Source organism: Gallus gallus, chromosome 2 (assembly GCF_016699485.2).
Source record: "Gallus gallus isolate bGalGal1 chromosome 2, bGalGal1.mat.broiler.GRCg7b, whole genome shotgun sequence".
NCBI classification, from domain to species: domain Eukaryota; kingdom Metazoa; phylum Chordata; class Aves; order Galliformes; family Phasianidae; genus Gallus; species Gallus gallus.
In genome coordinates, this window is record NC_052533.1 from 19,905,047 (window position 1) to 19,931,510 (window position 26,464).

General features: G+C 42.9%; 1 protein-coding gene across 4 annotated transcripts in view; it reads left to right on the forward strand.

Annotated features, from left to right (window-relative positions):
• Window positions 1-26,464, forward strand: part of RSU1 (Ras suppressor protein 1) — a 100,828-nt gene that overhangs the window by 738 nt on the left and 73,626 nt on the right. For 2 of the 4 annotated variants that reach the window (NM_001199591.3, XM_025147185.3), the window contains exons 1-4: window positions 2,092-2,148; window positions 2,286-2,397; window positions 9,103-9,153; window positions 22,219-22,339. In NM_001199591.3, coding sequence (NP_001186520.1) covers window positions 2,289-2,397; window positions 9,103-9,153; window positions 22,219-22,339 — 281 coding nt within the window. In that variant the 5' untranslated portion in view covers window positions 2,092-2,148; window positions 2,286-2,288. Of the gene's footprint in view, window positions 1-2,091; window positions 2,149-2,285; window positions 2,398-9,102; window positions 9,154-22,218; window positions 22,340-26,464 lie in introns of those variants that run through there. The other 2 variants (XM_015281386.4, XM_015281387.4) reach the window with 1 other exon arrangement.

Genomic DNA, 26,464 nt, shown 5'->3' on the forward strand with positions numbered 1-26,464 from the left:
ACACAGTGCTGTTTGATTTAAAACATTCACCAATTTTAGTTAAATATTCAAAGCATTTTGACTGCAAAACTGTTTTCAGCTGGCTCATAAAGCAAAGGAGGAGCTGTCTCAGTTTCCCACAGTAATTCGAGATAAGTCCTAGGCAACAGAATTAAGATATTTAGTGTAATTATTTTTCTGCCAGCTGCCAAACTAATGCCACAGAGTTATTTGGCAGTCCCGATTAAAGGGAAATGTGTTAAAAATTAGTAACGCTGACTGCCATTCATAACAAGAACAATAGCAGCAACACAGGGTTGTTAATAAATGATGCTTACAATGATAATAGCTGATTACAAAAATAGAGGCCAAAGTAGAGTAGTTTGCTTTCACAAGGCGAAGATCAGCAAATAGACATTGTGTCAGATATCACACAGAATTAGTCTCATTTTGGCAGATAAACTTTTAGCAGCAGTGCCTAGCAGTGGACAACTGTTTGTGCAGGTGCATGTTGCTGTTGGAGTATACTAACGCCAAATTACAGCGTGCTGGTTTTTGGAGGAAAACAATAGAATAATAATGCATAATAGGACAAAGGGGAATGGCTTGAAACTAAAAGAGGGCAGATTTAGGTTAGATTTCAGGTGGAAATTCTTGGGATGGTGAGGCACTGGCACTGCTGCCCAGAGCTGTGGGTGCCCCATCTCTGGAGGCGCTCAAGGCTGGGCTGGCTGGGGCCCTGGGCAGCTGAGCTGGTGGGGGGCAGCCCTGCCCGTGACGTGTGGCTGAGTGGACTTTAATGTCTTTTCTAACACAAGACATTCAATGATTCTATGATTTCCTTGGTTACAACTCCCCCTGACAGCAACAGGAAAGGCGGAGTTTGATCCTCGCCTCCCTTTGCTGCTTCCCATCACCGGAGCCAGCAGTGACCAGAGCAGCTGGGAGGGACAGCAGAAGCAGCAGGAGGCAAAGCTCAGTGCTGGCTGCTAGGAAGGAGCGCAGGGAGCGAGCCGCCTATCCTTGCAACAGGGCTCGCCTACTTGAACCAGCTGTCCTAAGGCATGTGCCTATGGGCAATTAATCTGGCTAAGGCTGTGACCGTCCTCTCTAAGAAAATAGCGAACACCGAGCTCATTCACTGCTGGCAATGGGGCATTTGCTCAGACAGGAGCGTGGTACGGGCTTGTGCTCCTGCAAAGAGGAACCGTGCCCGCTTTGCTGCTATCCTTGGGGCTGCAGAGCCCTGCCGGGCGGGCCCGAAGGCAGCCCTTCAGGAAGGGACTCCGCGCAGCGAGCGCCATCTCGTGATAAACGTGGCTCTGCATCTCAGAGCTAAAACGTTCCCTTTCTTAGAAAGGAAAAGCTAAAATGATACCCGTAGCAATGCTAAAGGAACATTTCAGGCTGGATGTGAGGAAAACGTCCTCAGGAAGAGCGGTGAGGCGCTGGCACGGCTGCACGGGGAGGTGCTGCGGTCACTGTCCCGGAGGGGTTCGAGAAACGCGTAGCTGTGGCACTGAAGGACGGACGTGGTTGGGGATGTGTTGGAGGTTGGGCTAAATGATCTCAGAGGGCTTTTTCAACCGTAATGGCTCTGTGATGTGCTGGTTAAGACACCCTCCCGTTTATCCCTGCTTTCTGTGGAAATGCAAAACTCAAGGCTATGGTTCTCAGCGTGCGTCCACGCTTCGGGTCATTTTATAGATGGAGTCGTTAATTGCTCCAATGACAGCAAGCAGGACACCCCCGGCCCTGCCGCCCCCTCAGGTGCGCGCGCGCCTCCACCGGGCAGCTCCACCGCGCATGCGCCACAGCTGAAGCCGCACAACCGGGCTGGGGACTGAAGTCCCCGCTTTCAGACATGGTTCGCGCTTATTGGCAGGCGAACCACATCCTTCAGCTCTTCCAGCCAATGGTCAGCGAGTCGGCACTGAGAAAGCGCGCTGATTGGCTCAGCACCCTTGCTGTCCGCAATTGGAACCGCCCCCAGCGTGCGGACCTCTCTCCGGAAGCGCGGGGAGGTCTCCGCTTCCCGGGCAGGGCGGCAGCGCGTCTGCGCGCGGGAGGGGCTCAGCTCAGGGGAGGGCCGGGGTGGGCGCGTGCAGCAGCGGGGCCACGCCCAGTCACCGCCACCGCCGCCTCAACCCGACGCCGCTGCACCGCGCCGTGAGTCGGGGTGGGGTCTCGCGGTGGTGGGTCGGGGCAGCGCGCGGGGACGCGGGGCGGGAGGGGCCCGCGGGCGGTGTCGTCGTGCCGAGCGGGAGCCGCCTTTCTGACGGTGTGTCTGTACGTGTCCCGCCCAGGCCATGTCCAAGTCGCTGAAGAAGATCGTGGAGGAGAGCCGGGAGAAGAACCAGCCCGAGGTGGACATGTGCGACCGCGGCATCTCCAACATGCTGGACGTGCCCGGCCTGTGTGCGTAGCGGGGCGCCGCGGGCGGGAGCGCCGGCACTGCCTTATTTGGGCCGGGCTGCGGGTGGGAGTGGCCGCGGTGAGGGGAACTGCCGCGCCCTGCGGTGCCGGGCCCGGCCCGTGTTACGCCGCACCGCGGGCGGGAGCGCGGGGTGCTCGCAGGGCGTAGGTGAGCGTACCCCGTGTCTGCAGTCCCCGCCCGGGCCCGGAGGTTGTGCAGAACCGCGGTGTGTGCCCCCGGGCCTGCCTTCTCTGCCGGTTCTCTTCCTGCTCCCGAGCTGTGCGGGGTGCGTCGCGCTGTGGAGCCCGTGGTGTGAGCCTTGTTTAGGAAGAAGTTTCCCTGCACTCTGCTGGATAAGTGGTTGTTTCAGGCCAACTCGTGGCTGGCTCACCTTGACCACGGACCCCTCTTTAGATCTGCACTTACCCCGTTGATAGTCTCCGATACATTAAGATGTGGGTTAGGAGCTGTTGCTGAGTTCAGTAGGCGTTGAGTCCAATAGTCAGTACTGAGGTATGTGGTCAGCTGTGCTCCTTCGGCTGGGAGGAAAGGTAACATTGAAGTGCATCAGCTGGAAGTTCACGACCTCCCCTTAACTGTGCGGGAGTGCTGAGGACTGGGCTGCAGCAGCTCTAGGAGGACTTTCACTATCTCTGGATGTTTTGAAGGAAAGGGTAGATGTGGCACTCAGGGATGTGATTTGGTGGGCGTGGACTCAGGGTGCCCCAGTTACGCTGCATCAAATAAGTGTGCAGATGCACACACCTGTGCGTGCTGCATCATGCATCTTAGCCTAGTGATTCGAAGCCTTCTCCAAGTTGAGAGCATCCTTGTGGGAGATATAATGGCTCACTGAGTTGGAGGATGCTCTGAAGTTGTTTGATAACTGTTGATGAGTGTTTTGTCTCCTGAAGTAATGGCTGCTCCCTCCTCAGAGGGTCAGTAAGTCCCATGGTAAGCTGCCTTCTGCAGCTTTGGTTGTTTTTCAAGAAGCTTGCCCAGGCCTTGTCCAACTGCACGTGTGGGTACTCTCTGTGGGTGGCTGGTGAGCTTGCCTTTAAACTTTTGTAACTTAATTCACATTAAGTCGATGCAGTTGCACTGACTGGAAAGCAGTGTGCTGTGTAACTCTGCTGTTGTGTGCTAATCACGTTTCTTCAACTACAGCTCTTGTTGTGGTACTCTAAAAAAGACTCATAACAGGGAGGGAGGAAAAGAAGATGAATTTTGCTTTGCTTGGACTCTCTTTTGGCTTCTCTTGCTGCCTTACAGGACAGGTGCTTTTTTTTTTTTTGCCTCCTGCCCTCCCAAAGAAGTCTGTAGGACAGATAGAGCAAACCAAACATTTTCCTGTGTCAAATTTTGATGCTGTCTCAAAATTGAGCTTTTCATATCTGGTTGGAAATGAACACTCAATGTCTAAAATTGTCCTAAAGTAGCTTAAACCTAGAAATTTGTTGACCTCTCCAGTTCTTCCTGCTTCCACCTTCATTAAAGGGAAGGCTGAGCTGTCGGCTGGTTTGTCAGAGGAGGCCACACGATTGCTGGGAGGGCTGGAGCACCTCCTGTGGGGACAGGCTGGGGGAACTGGGCTTGTTCAGCCTGGAGAAGAGAAGGCTCCAGAGAGACCTTACTGTGGCCTTCCAGTACCTAAATTGCTAAGAGGAAAGCTGGAGAAGGACACTTTATTAAGGAGTGTAATGATAGGTCAAGGAGTGATGGCTTTAGAGTAGAATAGAAGAGATGTAGGTAAGATGTTAGGAGGGAATTCTTTACTCAGTGGGTGGTGAAGTACTGCTGCCCAGAGCTGTGGGTGCCTCATCGCTGGAGTGCTCAAGACTGTCTTGGATGGGCTCTGGGCAGCCTGAGCTGGTGGGGGGCAGCCCTGCCCACGGCCCTGGGTGGAACCAGGAGGGCTTTAAGGACCCTTCTAATGCAAACCATTTCATTTGAGATTTGAAATGTCCCTTGGTCTCAATGTTCTGTAGTTCAGTGCATTCCACTAACACAAAGACCAGGTGAAACAATTTTAATCTTTAAAATATTTTCTTCATATTCCAATATGCAAAACAAATGTTGTACCTGTGGTTAAAACATTTGTGTGCTATTTGTGCTCCCGTATATGAATAGTTTCAACAAGTGGCTGCTCTTGTGGAAATGTATGAGTTCTGCTCATTCGGTTTTGGTTTGTTGTTTTGTTTGTTTTTAATTCAATATTCTGGAATAAATGGATTACATTTGTTGACAAAACACCTAGGTATTGACAGGTGGAGGTAAAGAGAATCAGATGATGTCCTGTAAAGTGAACTGTCTCATTAAGCAAGTAGGGTGTGATGCCTTTTGCCTCACTCAGGCATTTTTTGGTGGAAATCTAAGCAGTCATCTTGAACGAGGGAGTTGTTCTTAGAGCTGATCTGTGATTTACTTAACTTGAAGTGATAGGTGTGGGGAAGCTATGAATTATTTTGCCCGAATAACTCGGGACATCTGCTGCTCTGTAGTCGTGTTGTTGGGGAAAGGAATATTGGATGAAATGCTATTTACTCTAAGTGTTAATTTGTTCTCGTTATCATTCCATCTGTGAGCTATTCATATTTTATACAAAGCACATGCTTATGTGGTAGGAATTAATATGCCTAGAATTTTTGTTCACTCCTAGAATAACCACAGCACAGAGAATGGAGTGTCAGGCTGCTCGCAGGTTGTGCTGTGTGCTGCTGCAGGGCTCATTCCATGGGAACTTCCTGCAGTGGGAGTGGCGGTGTCCTATCTTGGTCCAGCAAGAACTCTGGAGTCTTCCTGTTGTGGTGGTTTGGGTTATTTTTTCCCCCTTTATTAAGAGAAAAGTAAGCCAAGACTTGCCATCTAGATATATTGTGTAGAGCTAACTGGCAGTATGTGGAAGCAGCACTTGATACTAGGGCAAAAAGAGAAGAGCTTCAATTCTCTTCCCCCACCCACTCTGTTTTGAGGCAGTAATGGGGTTGGGACCATCATGAGAGTTTGTAGTTGCCAGGTGAGTTAATTACTCAGGCAGCTGTTGGCATCCTGACCCTCTAAATTCTGTGTGCACATATGGTGCATTCTTGAAATCCAGTTAAGTTATCTGCTGCGTATGAGTCAGTGCCCTGCCAACAGGGGCTCTGAGGTCCTTACAGCCTCCTTTCTTTGTGTCTCCTGTGCTATTGTACAGAGGTTACAGTTATTGCCCTGTGGGAATCCCTGTGCCCTTTGCATCTCACGGGAGACAAAGGGAGATGGTTCCAGCTGTACCTCTTTCAGCCTTCTGCTGTTACTCGGGGGTATTAGTTGCTGAAGATAGATGTCTGCTGATAGAGTTGGTAGTTTAGTTGTGTGAAATGGACTTTCAGTGTATATTTGTAGGATGAGGAAGACCACAACCAGCTGATCCTACAGCACAGTCCTTTTCATGGAAGGGAGTGTATGACACCGAAAGACTTGGTGTTTCCAGGGACTTCTCATTTAACTGAGGTCATCTTAATGTAACGGAGAAAGTTCACCTCTTCTGCAGGGTGGCCAAGCACCGCTTTATGCCTCGTCCCATGCTATTCAAATGCGTGCTGTTTGATCTCTGAGCTGGTAGTAGCTTTGGATCTTCTTGCTGTCTGGACATGGCTGCCATGCTGCTGCAGGTAGTCCAGTACACATCTCCCTAAAGCTTTTTTCCCTTTCATGGGATGTAGGCATGTTTATGGTCAAAGATACAATGAGATTCTTCGTCAAGCCGCAGGATTGACTGGGATGCTCGGGCTCTTCAGGCAAGGTGTCTGGGTTTGACTGAATCTGGGCAGTAAGATCCAGATTGAGAAGTCTTTGATCGATGGATTTCAGCCTTGAAATCCTTGATGTTGGGGCTTTGTTCTATTCTGTAGAGACATGTTGGGAAGAAAATGCTTATGAAAACTGGCTTGGTTGAGGAAGACAGAGAGTGTGACAAATGGGAGAGGGAGCAGCGAGCAATGCCTGTATGCTTGTGTTGTTAAAGGCCAGTAGTACATGTGCTTCAAGGAGTTAGTCAGCAGTCTTAGCTTTAAAATCAGAATATGAACAGAGCTTCTGTTCTGCTCAGTCCAGCACCGAATGGACTTCAGGGATTGTCTTCTTCTGTGGCCTGTTCAGCTGGTTTCTTGCATGAATTAAAAGCTATACTAATTATTTGTACTTAAGTATTGAATTACATCTTGTGCATACAGGCAGGAAATTCCAGGCCCTTCTTCTAGTCCATTTGAGTTGTTCTGATCTGTGTGCTTAAGGTATACTCTACTTATGAGTTTCAGCTGGCGAACTTGGCTGTGTTTGGCCACAATGTTAACGAACTATCATTGAAGTCGCATTCTTTTCACAGAAGAGGTGGCTCACAGAAAAGAGTTAAGAGAAGCGTATGGTATTGGTGCCTAAATTTGAGCCTTTCCTTGAGGAGTTGGGGTTGGTCTACGTTGCTATTAAGAGACCTGTCATGGGGACTGATGATTTTAATGTAATGAGTTTCATTATGGACTTCACAAAGTGACTTCAGTGAGCAGATTATCTGAGTTCCACATTCTGTTCTAAAGCTGGCAAAGCTTTGTGCAAAGTGAATGAGGTGGTCAAGGCCACAGAAGTGGGGTGACAGCTCTGGGCTTTGTTTTCTGTTCTTTATTTTGATATATATATATTTTTCCTAACACCTGGTTTTGGAGCATTTGCAGCTTGGGGACAGCATTGCTTGACTAACTGAACCCCTCCTGCATTAGCTAATGTGGGGGAGTAAGGGAGCTTTGTGGAGAGGAGAGCATTATGTGTATAGACACACAAACATTTAAGCTGTAATGAAGAAAATACGTATTGTTCTCCTTGTGGAGCTAGGCCACAGGAAGTAGGTCTGTCCAGCTGAAAGTCTTTGGCCCATTAAATACAGTGGAACAAAGCTGATCTCTTTGTGATGCTGGTGGATGTAGACAAAGACTTGAAGCTCTACTGTGAGTTGGTTCCTTAACTTAAGTGCAGAACAAGATAGTTGTTTTTTCTTTCCCTGGGCGTAAGTGCAGAGTTCCGAGAGTGATGTGTGGAATACACTGCTGTGCGTAAGGGGCTCGATAGTAGGAACTGAGACTATCAAGTCTGCATCTGAAGGATGTAGAGCTAATAACAGGCTTCTAGCAGGGAAAGAGAACTGCTGGGACAAGCAGCAGTCCAGGGGGGGCAAGTAGCATGGGAAGCTGCTGTTGAGACTTAGTGCTACATGGAAATGAGACCATTTCCCCTTCTTTGTGGCTTTGTGTCTGGATAGCTTGTGCCCTGTTTCTGCATACAGTTAAGTTAGGTCCGGAGGTTACAGACCATAGAATCACAGAATGGCTCGGGTTGGAAGGGACCCCAGAGCCCATCTGTTTTCAGCTTCCTGCCATACACTTAGTTAGTCGTTTGGTTGCCAGCTTCTACATCAGGATGCCCAGGGCCCTATCCAGCCTGGCCTTGAACACCTCCAGCCATGGGGTGTGCACAGCTCTGGGCAGCCCGTGTCAGCACCTGCCTTAAACCTGGGGACACTGACTCCCTACGTTTGGTTCTGATCTTTGAGGCTGCTGTACCCTTTTGCCCTACAGTGCTGGTTCTTACATGGTGTTCTCGCAGGCTGCCCACGAGCTGGGCTGCCTTCTGCCCTCCTTCTCCTACTGAGCTGTTGCAGCAGCACTCATGAGCTTGTTCTTTAAGAGAAGTTTGGGGTGGGTGCACTGTTCCTTCCTTTCTGCTCCTGGCCCTTCTTTCCTCCCCAGCCTGCAGCTGGAGGGGGAACTGTGTCAGTCCATTTTGATTTCTTTCCCTGAACTTTCTATTCTGTTTCTGCCTTTGGGTGACTGCATTTGTTCTGCTGTCAGATTACCTCTGCCTGTGTTATGAGTTTAAGGGCTGGCTGAAGCAGTGGAAAGCGCATTGCTGGGAGGTATTTCCTTTACTGATACAGTGGTCTTCTCAAACTTGCGAAGTAGGAAGTATGCATTAGCATGACCAGTTCTCACATGTTCTCATCAGGATTCCTTTCTTCCATGAGGCAGCTGTATCCGTTTGGGCTGTCTCTGGGCTAATTGCTTGTGGAAAGCAGTGAGAGATGCAGCCCTACAGTTGTCCTTCAGGAGGGAGGAGTTCCAGACTGTGGTTTCTAGGGCTGTTCTGGAGAGAGAGCATTGCAAGTTAAGGTGTAGAGGAGGAAAAATCTGAGGTTTTAATAGTTCAATAAAGTATGTAAAACTGCTTTGTGGGTGAAAGGCTGTAAATACAGCTATTGCTGCTTGAGACTTGAAGATAATGAATAGGGAAGATGGGGAGATGTGATGTGTGTCATGTTGCTGTTTTGGTGAATGTTAATCTGTTGCTTCTTTCCTGGGTAGGATTCAAAAGACAGAAATGAAAAAGGTGTTCCTGTACACGTCCCATAGGAGAGTGTGTGAAGTCAGGCTTCTTCAGGGAGGCAGGGTACTGCTTGTGTTAACAGTGCTTCATGCAGTAACAGAGACAGAAGTAAGGGAATGGAGCAGGAGCTCAATGCATCCCTAAGTCTTGAGCCTGTCTTGGTTTTTGTATTCATGCATATGAACTACAGTTACTTAACTGGGGAGAGTAACTCATGGGTTTTTTAGCTGAAAGGAATGCAAGCTTTCAGTTGCCATGTCTGTTCATAAACTTTTTTTTTCTCTATTCATTTACAGTTACGTTGTCTCACATCACACAGCTGGTTTTGAGTCACAACAAGCTTACAAGTAAGTATTTACTTCCTACTTCATTGCAGCTGCAGAACAGTATTTAAAAGCTGCTGCTACTAGTTTAGTCTTTATAGAGGGAGTGTCACTACTTGGAGGGTGGTCCTGGTGAAACACTTAAAGATAAAAACCTTGTGGGTATAAGCTAGCAGTCATATTCAGCTTTTCTTTCTGACTTCAAAACAAATTTTCCACATACTAGAGTCAAGTTAGTCAACTTGTCATATGGGTGCCAGTCAGTCAAAAATCCATTCTCTACCTTTTGAACTTTTTTGCACTGTAGCAAAAAAAAAAAAAAAAAACAGTTGGCTTTTTAGGAGATGGGTGCTTTCTTTGACTGGAGCAAGTGAAAACTACAACTCAGCTGCATTACATCTGTAACCAAGTGTATGTGTTGAAGGCCAACTGAATGTGTGCTTTGGGCATGAAAGTCAACCAGTCTTACTGACAACAACAAATCTTCTGAGTGTGAACTGTTTCTTGATTGTGTTGCAGTCTAACATGTTCAGTTATTACCCTCTGGATACTACTTCCCCTAGCCTCAACCAAGGTGTCCGTGGAGACCGTATCATGAAAACAAACTCACTCTTGTGAGGCAAAATTAATAGTTTCTCTATAAGAGAAAGCTTCAGGCTTATCTGTCTGTGTTTTTTTTCCAAACATCGCTACTTGCCTTTTGAAAGACAAGCAATGAGTTTCATCTAGTCCCTGTTATGGTGTGTCTTGTAAAGAGAGGAAATGTCCTGGTTTTGTTGATGTTCTGCTTGTTCTTCTCTGTTCTCAGTGTGTGTCAGTGGATTTCTGTCTTACTCTTCTCCTTTTGAAACTCTTTGGAAACTTCTAAATTTTTTAGGAGTGTGGAGATAGGGAAGGGAGTGGAACTACCTAAGTGGACTTGTGTTGGAGAGCAGACTGGGCAGCTGCTGTAGCTCATACCAGACTATCCCCAGGAAAAGCTTTACAGATTGAGAATAGGGTGGAGGAAAAAAGAAGCAGCAACCAATCAAAACAAAACTATCAAATTCGCAACAATTGAAAAATGCTGCACGGGCTGTAAGATAGTGTGTGTGCAGCAGAAACACTGAGTCACTGCCTGAACCAGTGATTGAGCACCTGGTGGGAAGGCAGGGCCAACCCAGGGAAGCTCAGGTGCATGCAGTGCTCCTGAGTGATGGAAGGGGTGCAGCCAGGATCCACCCCTTCCCAGACATCATTTAAGTGTTGGCAGTGGAGGTAAGGGTGTCTTGCTGGAGATCCCTGTGTGCCTGAGGCCTTCTAAGGGTAAGCAGATTTTTTTTCTTTCTGTGCCCACAGCTGTTGCATTTGAGGAAATCCTCACTTGCTGCAGCCTAGGACCTTGCTACTCCACTGTCAATGGTGTGCTGTCTTGTTACAGTGTGTTATTTAAAACCTATGTATTAATATGGAAATCTTGTTTAAGGATTTGAACATTTGAAGGAGGATTAAGCGTGAAGAAAGTGAAAATATTCTTAGATTCCACCATGTGAACACTGATTCTCTAAATATCGTTCATTGGATATTAATGAACAGCTTAAACAATTGTACAAATTAGTGTGAAATAGGTAAGAATATGGGTAGTATTTGAGTATGAGTGAGAAATATGAACTAAGTATTGTAGGCTCTGTTCTCCTAGCTGCATAGTGTCCTCTTGCCTTTGATTTATTTACAAATTTGACCAGCAATTTCCAGCTACCTAACTTGCAGATGACAGGTGATGAGGGAATTCATGGGTGATGTCAGGAAAGGAAAATGTTAAGCATTGTTATTAAACGCGCAGATCTACTTCTAGTTTACAAGGTCAGAAAGTTGCAAGTAGCTGGAAGCTGAGAAAATGTTTTGGGAAAGCATTATGATAACCTTTGGCTGTGAGTCATCTGTTCTCAGTCTCTGATGGAGCGGGGAACTGTGAGGCTTTGGTGTTCCCTCAGGTCACTGCAGGGAGGTGCGTGTCTCTGAACTCCAGCTGCGTAAAGCTATGCAGGTAGCTGTGCTCGGCTCAGCCGCTTTAGCTCTGCAGCTTTTGGAGAGTTGTGGGCATCTCAAGACAGCATTTTTGTTCTGCTCACCTCTGTCTAAAAGCTGTGTGAGAGAAGGTCAGATGATGCATCTGAAGTTGGGTTAAGTGAATTGCACCTAGTGTTGCTGAGTAGAAATTGGCTCTCATCTGCTGTCTGCTCTGATGTCTTCTGAACGAGCACTGCCTGGCACAAGGATGAAATGAGTTGTGAATGTTATTCTTGGTAAATGTGACTATTCTTTCCCTTTTTTTTAATTTAATTCTAAAACTTCTGAATGGTAATAAACTTCTGAGGACTTAATTGTCTTTTCCATGTGACACCTTACAAATCTTAAATGTAGTTGATGGGTGAGTTCAGCTGAATGCACAGCTGGTTGGGCTTATAGCAGTAAAATGTGATTCTGAGGAAGAGAAGGCAGGCTGAAACTCCTGCAGTAAGACTCCAATTAGGGTAAACTTGCATGTCTGAGAATTGAGCCAGGAGAGAGTGACATCCCTCAGCTTAAGTGCCAAAACTGCACTGCCAAAACTAACCTATATCCTAGTTAGAAATCTTGGCTGAAGACCTGACTGAAGGAGGAAGAAGATATGCTAGTAAGAGGTGTCCAAGAAGAATGCTTTCAGGTTTTTTTACTCAAGAAAAAGCCAAACTAGACCACTCCTTTGGAATTAGTTTCGGTTTTCAAAATATTTGTTTAAGGGCTGCCATATTCTACAACTGCATTATGTTAAATCTCAGTTTTTTTGATTTCTCTTTTGTTCTAAAGTAGCCCTTAGACCAGCAGGCTGCAAGAAAATATCTGTTCTCTCAGCCTAGAGATACTGTCTGCCTATCTATGTTTGGGTTTATTTCAGGGGATGGTAAAACCACTTCTCCTGAGAAGTAGCTCACCGTGTCTGAAACTTCCTATTCTTTCACAGAGTGATATAGACACTTAAATAGGCAGCACACATTTTAAAAAGGCTAAATTTGAAGTTCATATTTTCATATTTGACACTGTTGACCTAATCTTTTAAGCTACATAATTAATTGTCTTAGCGGATTGCTCTTAAAATGACTAGGAAGCAGGTGGCACTGACACTTGACATGCTACACTAAGGTCATATTAGCATCTTCTACTAGTTTTCTGCCATTTAAATGAGTGTTCTGCTTGCTGTTTTCTCTGCTGTTTAGAGTAAATATGTCTATCTGGAAGAACAAATATATGTAAAAATTGAATATGCATATTTTATGTAACCGCATTTCATATTTTTGCCAGCAAACTATTAAAAGTAAGTAAAGTTTCATTAACAAATATGAGAATTATGCTATTAAGTCCATCATATGTGGGGGTTTTTTTTAGTAATATATTTAGTATGCCATTCATACTGCTGGTGCTTCTGCATTTACCTGTTGGTAAATCACTTTTTATTAGAAGTACTCAAATCCGCATGGATTTTTTTTTTGGAGGTTATAAGCCTTGAGTTTTTGCCACCTATTTGGTGCTGTGCTAATGGAGGAGCCTTGAACTGGCTGCCTCTGTTCCAGGTAAGCCATGGAAGAGTCAAATTTGTGCTTCTGCTGCTTCATGAGAACCTTTTTGGCAGAACAGCTTCAAAATCAGAAGCAAAATTGTAGGGGAAGCCAAGTAGTGTTTCTGCAGTCTTGTTGGACCAGTTGCTGTGTAACTGACAAACCTGGGATGGTTCCATTTTGAGGTCTCCTGCAATGAATCGGTTGAAAGCAGAGGGAGAAAGCAAGTACTACTTTTTTTTTTAACTTAGACATATGGGCCAGTGTACCCATATGCTATAGTAGAGTTTTCTGTTCCATCATCTAGTGATTTCTCAAGCTAAGCCATCTAGCCACTATATAGGTGGAAAAGCTGAGAAGCAAAATTAAAGACAGTCATGTTCATGCTATTAGTCTGTGTAGATTGTCTAGGCTGACCAGGCATCTCCTGAACCCACTGGCTAACATCAAAATAAAATGGAATAAAGGTCCTGGAAATCTTCCTCACATCTGTGGAAATTGGGGGCTGAGCAGCGGCCCTTCAGTGTGATGGATTAATTTGGGTAAATGTGACTAAGTAGTCACAGAATCTGAAAATAAAGTTTGTGTAACTTTGATTATAGTTAATTAAAAAAAAAAAACAACTGGGTATTGCAGAACACAGAATGGCTGACGATGGGGGGAAGGAAAGGTGCTTGTGCAGAAGGAAGCTGAAGTCAGCAGGACAGATTAGACTTCACTGGTTGTTCTCTTTGTGCCAGTGGGATTGTAAACAAGAAATAAAGCAATGAAGAAATTTCCCTTCTTAAAGGGAACATCTCAGCATATGTACTGTAGCTTAGGCATTACCTGAGTTTGGTTTTTTTCTGGCAGGGCTGTGAATCTGAACTGTTTAGGCATTAAGTATGAAATGGTACTGAAACTTCTAGACTTCAGACAGCTAGCACAAAGTGAAGAACTGTTTGGTTCCTATATATATTATATATACTCTATACTTAAGTGTATACAAAACTTCACATCCTACTATAGTCACCCTTGTTATCCCTAATTGGAATGCTGATGAAGGTAAGCATTATGGGAAGTGTGCTTGAGGTGCTTTCAGAAGCTCAGGTTAACCGCAGTCCAAGCCAGCAGAGCACAGAAAAACATGCCTGGAAAGCAGAGTGGGATGTGAAAGGTTATTTTAGCACTGACAATGGGTGAGTGCTGACCATCAGTACCTGCACAGCTGTTAGGCTGTAGGCCAACATGACGTGGTTTATTTTCACTTATTTGAAGAATATGCTTTGAGTTCTTTTCCTGGTAGTAACTAACAATTATTTGACCTGCCTACGTAATAGATTAATTGATATTGTAATCATTAGGAGAATCCATTCAAAGGTTCTAGCTTTGTTGTTAGCTGGATATATACTTGGAGCCCACAAGTATTTCTACTCAGTGGAAATACCAGTAATATATAGTTTGTCCATTAGAGGTCACTGTTTAAGTATTTTTAGCGTTTTACTTTCCTGAAAAAAGCTTCTGCCCTGCTATGAATTCAGTCTGACTCACAGGTGGCACTGAACAGTAGCTCAGGTTTGCTCTCCTCCTCAGTCTCCTTAACCTCAGATGATCCTGTGCTCCCCAGCTTTACCATACGCTTCTGCTGCATTTAAACATCCTCAGAAGCTGTCAGCTATTCATAGCTTCCTCCTGACTATTTTCTGTCCTTCTGCTCTCTGATCCTTTGCCCAGTATTATCAAGTGACCAAATTATGAAAGATTGGTAACAACTGTTTTGCTTCAGAAACCTTCCATGCATGTATTACCTGATGTCACATTCGCTGTCCTCCTATCCCTTGCCTCTCAGCTGCTGCCTGCTACCATTCTTTGGTATTTCCTAACCACTGCTTCTTCCTCAGTACTCAAGTGTAATGCTTAACTCCCAGTCATTTCCTTTTTGTGAGATAGACCATTAGCTTTTCCCTGCTGGTTTCCATTTCCATACCTGAATTTTGTTCCCAAATCAACTTCCTGATCCTGCCAGAACAGCTTTTTTCTCATTAATCTTGTTCCTTAGACAACCTAATAGCTACCTTTTACCATCCTTGTACATTTCCCTTCCAGCAGAACTTGTAGGGTTTTCTTGCTCCTCATACTGCTTACTGCTGCTTTGCTCTACCATCTCTTTCTAAATTGCTATGTTTGATCAGCACAAAGCTTGTCCCTTCGTTGCTATTAACCCTCTTGACTGTATCCTTGATCTAGTTTAAACTGCTGCTGAATTTCCTTACTGTCACTCCCACAGTAGCCTATTTCTTATAGAAGTCACCTTTCTGACTGTGCTATGTGCCCAGGTGTGTTATATAGAGGTGGTATAGAGGCAGGTACCAACTGCACGTCTCTCAGCACTGAAATGCTCCAGCCGTTTTCTTCTTCAGACTGCTGAAATGTGCTGTGGGATCTGCAAAATGCTCATGTACTCTTTGTCACTTCTTCCTCTGCTCTCTTTTGAGACGTGCCACGCTGTTGTGCTAACGTGATCTACCCCAAATTCAAGTGTGTTATTAGTGTAGTGGAAGCAAGGCAGTGTCCAAAGCACAATGTTTCTGCCTGACACAGTGGGCCCTCAGCCCTGTTCAGGAATGTGCTTGAAGTTAATATGCCTTTTGTTCCAGTTGTAGATGCAGTTTGGATATACCTCCTATTTCTGGGACAGAGATGTCTGAAGGGAAATGTCTTTATGAATGTGGCACACAGGAGGAAATGAGAAAGAAGGCAAAGGAGATTCCCATGCACATGCTGAACTGCATTTGTGACATCTGAGTTCTGCTCAAATGTTTAGATTAAATACCTTGTTAGCTTTTTTGCTTTCCCCTGAAAAAAGCCTTGGTTCAGAGAAAGTACAGATGGCAGAGTAATTCAGCTTTATTAGAAGCTTGGGTTTTTAAGTAGCTTTGGGGAGTGAAGCAGAAGAATTTATGAAGGATTATTGTTCTGCGATGTTATGTAGGAATGCCTCATGAAATGTCCCCAGTTTTAGCATAAATAGTTAAATTTTGTGATGTATGGAAACAGCATTGCATCCTGAGTCATTGTATATACTAAATGCAGCCCTGGGCAAATATTGTTTACCTCTGGCATAATTCTTCTGAAGCTGTTGCGTGTTCTTCTCTTTAAAAGGCAACTGCAAACATATTAGCTCATTTTTCATAAGTCTCGATGTTTTCTGATGTTTCAGTACAAATTCTTATCATCTCCCTCAGTGGCTTAAAATATCTATAATGGCTTTTACCATCAGTATTTCTCCGTGTATTTGTACAAGTTGTAATGTAAAATTGCTAGAGATCTTTTGGTCAAAGTAGGCTATTTTGAAATTGCCATCTTCAAAGCTGGTGAATTTGGCACAGATGAACTGACTTCATTGAAGAGCTTAATTTTGTACCATCCTAATGAACTTACTATCTAAGAAATTGAATGGAGTTTTTTTTGTTGGTAATGCTGAAGGAGGGAGGTGTGGAGAGGTAGTGTGGATTGAGGGGAAACTGGATGCGGTTTTATATACTTCTCTTACAGTTCTTTCTTAGCTGCTCCTTGCTATCAGCATGTAAGGATAATCTGACCTGTAACAAGGTGATGCAGCCTGTATTCATTTTTTTTTTAATATGCAGCAGAGCATTTTGTCTGAACTGCTCATGAAACAACTGCTTAAAGCTGGAATGCCATGGTCCTCTGGAGTACTTGCGTGTCAAACTAATGCAAGAAGCTTTGCTAATCTTGCTTTCTTCAAGATAATGTGTAGAAATGAGGAGGCATAATTAAATCCACACCTTCATACCTGTGCACACTCAACTTATAGTATCCCTTAGTGCTATAAAATTAGCTAGCAAAAATCAGGTTTTGTGGCTTTAGTTCTTTACTGATAGATGGCTTGTTTTCAATTCAGCAATCCCTTCCTAACCTCCCCCCCCCCGGCTTTGAGTATTTTTCTCAAAACTTTTAAGTGCATCTTGAGCATTATTTTCTGACAAGAATGTAGTGGTTTTGCTAGGTGGGACTTATTTCCCAGTGTCTTTTCAGCCTCTGTTGTGCTTACAGCACTTCTCCTTAGTCTTTGCCTTCTAAATTAAAACCATTTATTGATAAATTGCTTTGTTAGCACAGTAGCACATCAGTAGCACATACTCATAAGTGTGTTTTCATAACTGCGATGCTTCTGTAGTTAATTGCAAAAAAGAAGTGTGCTGGTTTCTGGGAAAACTGAAGATGAAGGAGCCCAGTCCATTTGTAATGCTTTCAGTACGCAGAAGGTTGGTATCCGTCTTTGGAGGAGTGTGGAGGAAGGGCAGAAAGGGAAGACTTGAACTACACGATGTGTAAATTAAGTACTGAGTGCTTCACTTGGGATGAGGATTCTCTCCGGTTAACTGCCAAGTATGATATCAGCATGCCCATGAATATTTAAAATGAAAACTGTTGTGTTCTCCCTCTGTTAATTCCCCTTTCATTTTGGTGAAGCTGATTGCTTTTCTCAGTATAACAGAAATCTTGTTAAATTAATTTAAACCTGACTCCAGCTCTAGAAGTACAGTTGCACTGGATGCACAGAATGCATTATAGATTTCATATTCAGCATTCTCCCTCCCCCGTGAAATGTGAGTAACATTTCATGTGGCTGTGACCTTTACTCTGAGGGATCCTTACTCATGCAAAGTTCCTGTTGAGCTAACTGGATTAGCAACAGTCTGCAGAACTGGGTTTGTTACGCTGTGGCCCGCAGGTTTCCTTGTAGGTTTAAGCAGACTCTTGCTTTTGGCAAGAAAATGCTACTTGAGATCTACACCAGACTATGGCACTCCCAAAGTTCGGTACTGAGTTCCCTTTACTCTCTATTACTCTTGACCTGCTTATAAATGGAACGGTTTAATGAGAAACTGGCATGGACTCAGTACTACTTGTCAGAAAAGAGATTTATATTTTAATAGCTCTTCTGGATAAATATTCCCTTAGAACCTTTAAAGGTTCTACTTAATGTCATGTTCCTAGGTGCTGCCTAATTAGTTCATTAACTGGAGAAGCATTCTGGAAAAAAAATGGATTCCGCAGCTTGAAGTTTCTGAGGATGATAGCATCAATGAAAATAATCTAAAGTAATTAAAATCCTTATTTCATGATGTCTGATTCAAAACCCATTGGATTAAATTGGAGGCTTCTGTAACTTTTGAATAACATGTATTGAAGAGATTACTTGGTTCACAGTTTTATGAATAGGCAGGTGTTGGAGATGCTGCTTTTCCAAGCAGCAGTGGGAAAATGTTTATTTTGAACATTCAGCATTAAGATATAAATGAATTGAAATGTTTCTCTCAGTTTACATATCATGTGCTCTACTCGTGAAGGCTTGTATTTTCACTAACTCATTTCCCTCCTCCAATTGGTGGTTTATCAACAGTATGGGCTGTTTTCCTTCACAAGGTAGAAGTAAAATGCAAGTTTTGATCAGAGGCTTCTAATACAGCTCTCAGAAACATTTGGATTAATGTCAATACATACTAAATGCAAAAAAAGGCTATGCTTCATCTCATAGATGAAAAGCGAAGGGAGACTTAATCTTGCAAACACCTGAGTTTGTGTATATCTAAAATTGTGAGGTTTCTTTTTCTTTTGACTGTTTTCCAGTGCTCTGTAGAATGATCCTGGAGATCATTTGCAGAGATTGAGACTTAGCAGAAAGCCAGCTCATTTTCTGCTGTGAAGGGCTCTGCCACCACAGAGGAATTGTATGGAAACCCAGGTCAAAGACAGAGAACCTCTGACTCCCTGCTTTACTGGAAAGGGTTACATCTAAGATAAATTTTACTCCAGGCTGCTTTAACTGATACAAATGTTCCTAGCACAATAGCTGGCTCAGCTAAAAGATGGATCTAACCCAGTATTTATTCTCCAACAGAGGGCAACATCAGACTTCATGTAAGTCGTCTTGTGATAGCTCCTGGCTCACTGTGTGGAGAGAACTGGGGTCTGGGTCCAGGACACTTCCATGTGGAGCTATAGAGATTCTGAACAGTGGTGTTTAATCTTCCATATGAATGTTTTGGAAATCATAGCAGAACTATTGAACAGCTGCTCTTACATAGGAATAAAGTTGTGCTTTGAGTGAAAGGCTGCCCTTAAGAGCTATTTTCCTAAAGAACTGTCACTAATGTCAGGGTGAAAAAGAGCCTGTTTGTTCTTAAACCCTTTGAAGTATAACAAGTTGCCAATACTTATTTGCAGGAGCATGAAGAAAGATCTCCTGCTGCTTCGTGTGCAGCTTGTAGACTCTTTTCCTCTCTGCCAAGCCCTTGAAATCAAGATGAAGTCTATAGCTGTCACAGTGAATCTCCGTGTGCAATTCCCAGTGTTGAACAAGGGGAAGGGAGCTTTGTCTGGTCTTGCAGTGTGAAGCTTAATATGAATGGGGTTTCGTGATCTGACTGAAGCTTCATGGGAGAATGCAAAGGCATTGGGCTGCCAACTTTTACTAGCATTTGCTGGGGAGGAGTTTAGTTGTTAATGGCATTGGGCAGCAGATGGTCTTAGAAGAGTTGTTAAGACTGCGGATCTTACTGTAAATATGTGGGTGAATGGAACCAGGATGCTGACAGTTCATTCTCACAGCTCATCATGAGAAGGTGACTCGAGTGGAATTCAGTATTGCCAGAACATGAATTTCTTGGTATTTGGCAGTCTGCTGTAAATCTGTGAAGAACTCTGCAACTTAGCGGTGTGTTGATAGTAAGGATGTTTAGTCGTGCAAGGCTGAGATGAAAGAACACGATGCCTCATTAACTTTTCTTGACCGTTGCTCATCTCTAGACATGAAGGTACTGAATCTGTGTGGTTTAGGTATGAACAACTTTGGAGTTAATTTCAGTCTTCTGCTTCTTAGAATCCATTCAGCATTCCTTCATATACAAATGAATCTAAATTGTTGAATCAGAAAATAAGCCATGACAGGAAAAAGGTCCTTTCTCCCCTGCTACAAATCTCAAGCAATCACTGCATTTTCTGTCTCACAAAACACCTCTACCCCCCTCATGCAATAAAAAAAAAAATACAGATGCGGATGAGGGCTTTGTTTTGATTTAAAAGGCTGACACAAAGTATTTCATCCAAATCCATTGCTAAAATTATAGTCTTTTCCCTAACCTGCTTAGCCATGCAGTTTTTAGTATAGCTTGAAGGAAATAATAAGAGGAAGTATAATACAGTAGTATCCTAAGAGTGATTCACAACAGTATGTGGGAATTATACAGATATATTGGATACCTAGCAGCCACTGGGCAAGGGTACAGCTGCTATTGTTCACAAGGGACACTTATTCACACCCATACCCTGACAAAAGAAAACCAAATTAAAAATCTCTGATAAACTGGCCACTGGATGTTAAGTTTTCCCCCGTGTTTGCAAGTGGGATGAGTGGATAGAATTTGAAACTCTTCAGTGTGTAACCCACTTAAACTGGTCCCTTCAGTACAAGTGCAGACTTCACAAAGGAATCTTGGGAAGCCATTTTCTTCCTATCTCAGTATGTAGGTGTTGTCTTTTCACAGGTAGTTTCGTGTGGTGATTTGACTGGTAAAATGAAGACTTCTATTTTTGAGGGCTGTTCACCTTCTTCCTTGAAATGATTCCTCCTCTACACAACCTCGTAGCCTAAGTCAGAAATGAGAGGCAAGCTCAATTTATTCATGAGGGAGAAACAAACTATTTTTAACAGGTATTTGAAGAGCCAAATCCACTAAATGGATTGATGCTGACATCATTAGTTCGAGGTAATCCAAAACTCTGTCAGGCCACTGGGAGGGTACTTATCCCCGTGTTTGTAATGATAGTACTGTCCTTGATGCAAAATATGCTTTTAGTTGACTTTGAGATCATTTTAATTCATTGACTGTTTTGTGATGGTTTTCAGCCTGAATAGTTGAAGTACAGAACTGACTTGCCATCAGTGTGAAGTTAGGTTTGGTAAGGCTTGTCTGCTAAATGTGAAGTGGTTGTTTCAGTGTTCCTGCAGTCTAGCTCTCTGTATTACATTTAGCATAGCTTGTGGTGTTAGGCTGAACTGAATTCTCTAGGAGAGTGAAATCTTTTATACTGTCAGAAAGGTCAAAATTGTTATTAATTGTATCAACAGTACAACTGAAGGATAACTGCATTTGATCTCTGAATTGCTTAGGCTTTGTGACTAAACCTAAAACCTGTATTTGCTAATGCTTCTGTTTCCTAATCTTGAATGAATGTAGCATCTCTCTGAAAAGAACAGAAACATGGTTTGCCAGTCCATTACGTCTCATCAAAGTCAAATTATAAAGTCTAATTTCTGAAAGGAAAACATTTTAATAGTGGTAATTACTGTTCTGGTGAAATACTGAGGCTGGAAGCAGCTGAATTATGTCAATTAAAATCCTTAGTTAACTTCTGTTAGGGAATAATTTAAAACAATGGTAGCAGTACATTACCCTTGCCTTTCTGAAGATGCTGAATTCTTGCCATTGTTGAGTTATGGATACACATGGACCAGTTGAAATATACCACAAAGGGAAGGCTTTTAAATATTAAGATTTGCCTTAGTGACTTAATAATAGTATGTTAAAAATCTCCTGTGATGAATATGACCCTCAACAGTAGTATTTATGTATTATAATTAAAATGTTTGTTAGGGAATCCCATTATTGGGAGCAACGTAATTACACTTGTAATCCACTAAATGTGACGTGCTATAATGTTCTGCTTTGTAAACATTATTGATTCCATTTTAAGACTGAGATTGCCTCGTGCTACCAAATAAATGCAATAAAATTTTCCAATTTAGATATGCGCTCCAAGGGTTCCTGCTGCAGTTGAAATTAAGACTGAGCCATGGTGAATACTGAACACCAGTGCAAGCTTCAGTGCAGGCTGTCAGCCTCCTTTATATAAACTTCAGTTAAAGGGGCAGAAGGTGCAAATCTGAAGAGTGTTTCAACCTCATCTGCACAGGCACATCCATGTAGGGCTTCTGCCTTACTGTTCATATTTCTCGATAACCAGATACTGATTTGCGTGCAATTGAATGTAACCATGTATGTGTATTGATCAGATACTCGCTCATGGGAGGTAGTCAACAACTGACTTGGCTAAACAGTTCATCTTTTAAGGCTGAAGTTAAATTTCTGTAATCGCTGTTGAATATTAGCAGATAGGAACTTGGATGTGAGATTATTTGAGCAATCAGCAGGTCTGTGAGAGAGTTTGTTGTGCTTGTTTCTCTGCCGTAGCTTCCCTGTAAGGTACTCTGGCCAACAATAGTTGTAATTTTCTGAAGAGCACCAAGTGATTCCTGTCAGTAAGGAGAGCTGGCGCTACATAGGAAGCTTCTTTAATACTGGCATTGCTTTTATTGCAGGTAGCTGTTAGCAGCTGAGTAGAAACAGCATCTATACAAACAACAAAAGACAGGTGCTAGCAGAGTGCCTGTGGTCTGTGTAGCTTGCCCTAACTACAGTCTCTTACTGTGAAAACTTTCTCACAGCTGTACCAGCAAACATCGCAGACCTGAGAAACATAGAAGTGCTCAACTTTTTCAACAACCAGATTGAGGAGCTGCCTACACAGATTAGCAGCCTTCAGAAGCTCAAACACCTGAATCTTGGGTGCGTATCTTAATGCTAAAACTTGCTGTAATGGAGATGCTGTCAAAGACTATCACAACTGAACTTAAATCTTCTTATTTTTGCTATTTAAGTTTTTTTTTTGAAAATGTGATGAGAACTTGAATGTAACCATCTTGACTCCAGAGTGTTTAGCTAGTGTTCTGGGTAATCAGATACACAAGAGTGATCAAGCATTTGCTCTGATATACTGATATCTGTTTAAGGACAAAAGCAACTTGCATTCATCTAATGCTGAAGCCAGACCCAACAAGTAATGAATTTGACTTTCTAACAACTGTCACTTAATTATGTGTCAAGAGACAGTCTTGATTTTATGCTCTGCTTTGTAAAAAGCTAAAAAAAATTAAATTTTGTATGTTAATTTGGAACTTTAATTCCAAAGTACCAAATTTGTGATTAAAGAAACTTCAATTTTAATTAAATCTGTAAGGGCAGCTGCAAGTCCTTATTGAATATGGTATGCTTTTCATTCAATGAGGTGGTACTGACTGAATTAGAATCAGAGAAACTCCTGTTAAGTGTTCAGTTACCATATTCAAGTAGAGTTGGTGACACTCCATTATAACTACAGTAGCAGAAGACTTTCTTGAATTATTAAAATGAACCTGAAATGAACTTTCTTGAAACTAATTGGACGCATTAAAGTATAGCTACTTAGGAAAGCCTTGGTAAGGGGAAGCTTTAATTTTGTAGGCTTCTCATGGAAAGAATGTTTGTATTATAAATTCAACTTTTGGAAACCTTAATTTAACTGAGTTTGTTTTACTATTTGAAATATCTAATAACTTTGGCTAGGCTCTAAGTATCCAGCTTTAGGTACTTTTGTAAAGTGCTGATAATTGAATTGCTTCCTGAACTGTTGGCTTGCGAATAAACATTTTCAAGATGATGTGTCTTCTCTGGTCTTTATTTGATCACTTTAGATGTCTAGTGTGCCCTTACAGCTGTCTGAACTTGGAACTGATCATGAATTAATATTTGCTCTGAGAAGCGGAACTTTGTGCAACTTGGGGTTTGGCCATTTTAGAACGGTATATAGAAGTGCTGCATAATGTGGAGGGATGAAGAATTTAAGTTATTTCCATGACTTACAGAAGTGACGAGTGTTAGTGTAATTCAAATATGGGTCTTCAACACTTTTCCTATTTTTTTTTTATCCATTAATGTCTTTTGCAAGTTCTTTTGGGATTAAGAACAGGGGACATTTGGGAACAATTTGTTACTTATGAACTGGTGGTTTAGGTCTGGACCTGCAATGTCTACAATTGTAGAATCATAATATATTCTGAGTTGGAAGGGACCTACAAGGATTTTGTAATTTAAATGTTCTCTCTCGAGGTCAGCCATCTTTCAGGCTCAGGATTTACAGCCAGGAATATAGCTTTGCAAAATGGGTTCAGATGTGCTTGGAGTCAGTTTAAGGACAAACTGTCCTGCCCTAGTAGTTTGGGTGGGTGGGAACCCTCTTGTTATCTGCAGATAACGTGTCCACACAAGGCATCAAAACAGCCTGCTAAAGAAGAGGGATAGCTTGAATAAGAATGTTTCTGGCAGGATTTCAGTGCAAAAGGGTCAAGAGGTATGGTAGGAAGTGGAAGGTGTGCTCCTATGCTAAAAACGGAATGGGAAATTTTGTTTGCATAGTCCTCGGCAGGGCCTTTCAGCTAATTCTCTTTCCATGCCAAAGAATAGGTCTTATTCTATCTGTTACAAACAGGAGACTTTCTCTTCCTGTTCTTTGCCTACAAAAGGGAAGACCATCGGGGCCGTTATCTCCTTTTACTACTGAAAAAGCAACTACTTTTAGTCTTATTTAATAAAAATCTGTTTTTAAGGCAGTGGCAAATCTCCAGGAGTAACAGGGGAGATTGTTCTTCTGTGTCTCAGTATTACTGCTGAAGTGGTAGCTGCTAGGTGCATGTCCTTTGTAGGACAGGGGTGTCTGTTTTCCCACTTACTGCCTGCTACACAGTACGACATCCTACTAGCATGAATATGCAATTAATATGGGCAAGGTTCTTCACAGGAGATCCATGACAGGAAGATTAGGATTTTATTTCTGCAGAATTCTTCTGGGACTAAGTCCTTTACAAATGTTTGACTCTTACTACCTGATCCTTTTTAATTACATTAAAGAGTCTGTTAAATTGGGGTCCAGCTGATTTGCTAATGGTAATGCCAGCTGTATTTATTCTACACATCACATATCAAATGGAGTCTGTCTTGTTGTGTACTATAAATGGTTTATTAAATCTGGGTTTGTTAACAGCATGTGGAAGTAACTTTGGCATTTGTTAATCTTCATTTCATGAAGATTAACTGCTGCGCTCAGTGAGAATGTACTTTTCTACATGTGCAGACAAATGAGTGAGATGGTTCCAATCAACTAAAACAGTGCCAAAAGCAAAGGCACAGATATATGTTCAATCCATATTTGGGCCATCTGCACCAGGGACTTGAAAGGCATGGACTCAGCGCTGCAGACCCACCTACTGATGGTAGAAATTAAAAAAAAATAGTATAAGGTACATATGTATTCAATGGTTAAAAGCTTTTACAGATGCCTGAAGAAAGGATTTTCTATTTTTCTTTTATTTTTTAAGCAGCTTAATGTAGTGGTCCTCGGGTTACTGTATTTGTGGCAGTGACTATACAGACTATTCCAGAGCATGCTTAGTATGCCACTGCTCCTGCTGTTGCTACCATTCTGAACATACATGCTCAGCCCTGTAGCTATCCCCTGAAGCCGGGCTGTCTTCATCTTCAGCTTCATGTGCCCAGGCGTAGAACAAGTAGACTGATTAACTGTCCTTATGATATCTTTCATAGTATTTGTCACATAGTATAATGAAGTGTTTAACAAGCACTGCGTGGAGGAGGGAAGGCCCTGGAGATCAGTGCCAAGATCTTCATTGGGTACTAAAATTTGTCAATACTTTGACCTGAGTCATCTTAGTGCTACATTACACTTAATATGTTTGTATAACATCTCCTATTGACTTCAGTTGTGGCTTTTGCTGTTTATCACTTCTTGTCAGAAGGAGAGTTAAATTAAGGAAATGTTTAAAGATAATGTGGAAAGTCATATTTGTTTCCCCAAATCACCTAAGAACAAATCCCTATTCCTTAAAATAACTGCCTGTAATCTTACACACTGTTCCTGAAGATGTCTGTCTTCTCTGTTCTGTTTTCAAACCCTGGTGGCAAACGAAGCAAGATCCAACTTTGTATCTGGTGTGCATGCCCTGAAGACAATATAAATAACAAACTGGTAGTTCAGTGGTGATCAGCCACTGCTCTACTTTTATCTACAAACAGTGAGGGTGTTTGAATATCATCTCCAGCTGCTTGCCTTCCTTCATCACTGCAGCTGCTCTAGACGTTACCTGAGTACTTTAATTCCAGCCATTTGAGTTTAGATGGAAGTTCCTGTCTTCCGTAGCCTGTCTGCTCCAGGTTATCAGACAAATCTTCATTCTGTCAGTTTTCCCCTTATAGTTCTGGCTGTTGCCAATGGGAACTGCTGTCCTGAATCCTGCAAGACTGAATGAGCTGTATTTAGACTTAAGCCTGTCTGTTAGTGGGGTGACTACTTTTTGCATTGTGCTTCCTGTGCACCTGTAGTTACGGCATAAATGTGATGGTCTTAAGAACAGCAGCTTCCAATGGGTGTAAATACTGTAGGCCTGATGTACTCTTCCTTGTGTCTCGTGCTGTGGTGAAGAAATACCCAATGTGGGGGATAGCAGATGGTCAAGATGCTGTGAGGTACAAAATGGTGATTCATGGTTTAGAGGATGGGTCACCTGCCAAGGACCCGTTTGCTCCGTGGCACACTGCTCAAGCTGAGTACAGCAGCACTTTCCCTTTTGTTCCCTTTTTCAGGTGTGGCTCTTTGATCAGCGTAGCAGGCTGCCTATATAGTGAAGACATAAATTTTGGAAATACTTATCAAAGTGCAAGCTTAGAAAAGTCTACATCACAGAGGACTTGCTCGGTATCTTATAGCGAGCAAAACAAAAGAAAAATGAAGTCTGGTGTAGGTTAGATTTTTTAGAAATGAAAATGTTGTTCGTTATCCCTGCCAGATGAAAAGCATACTGA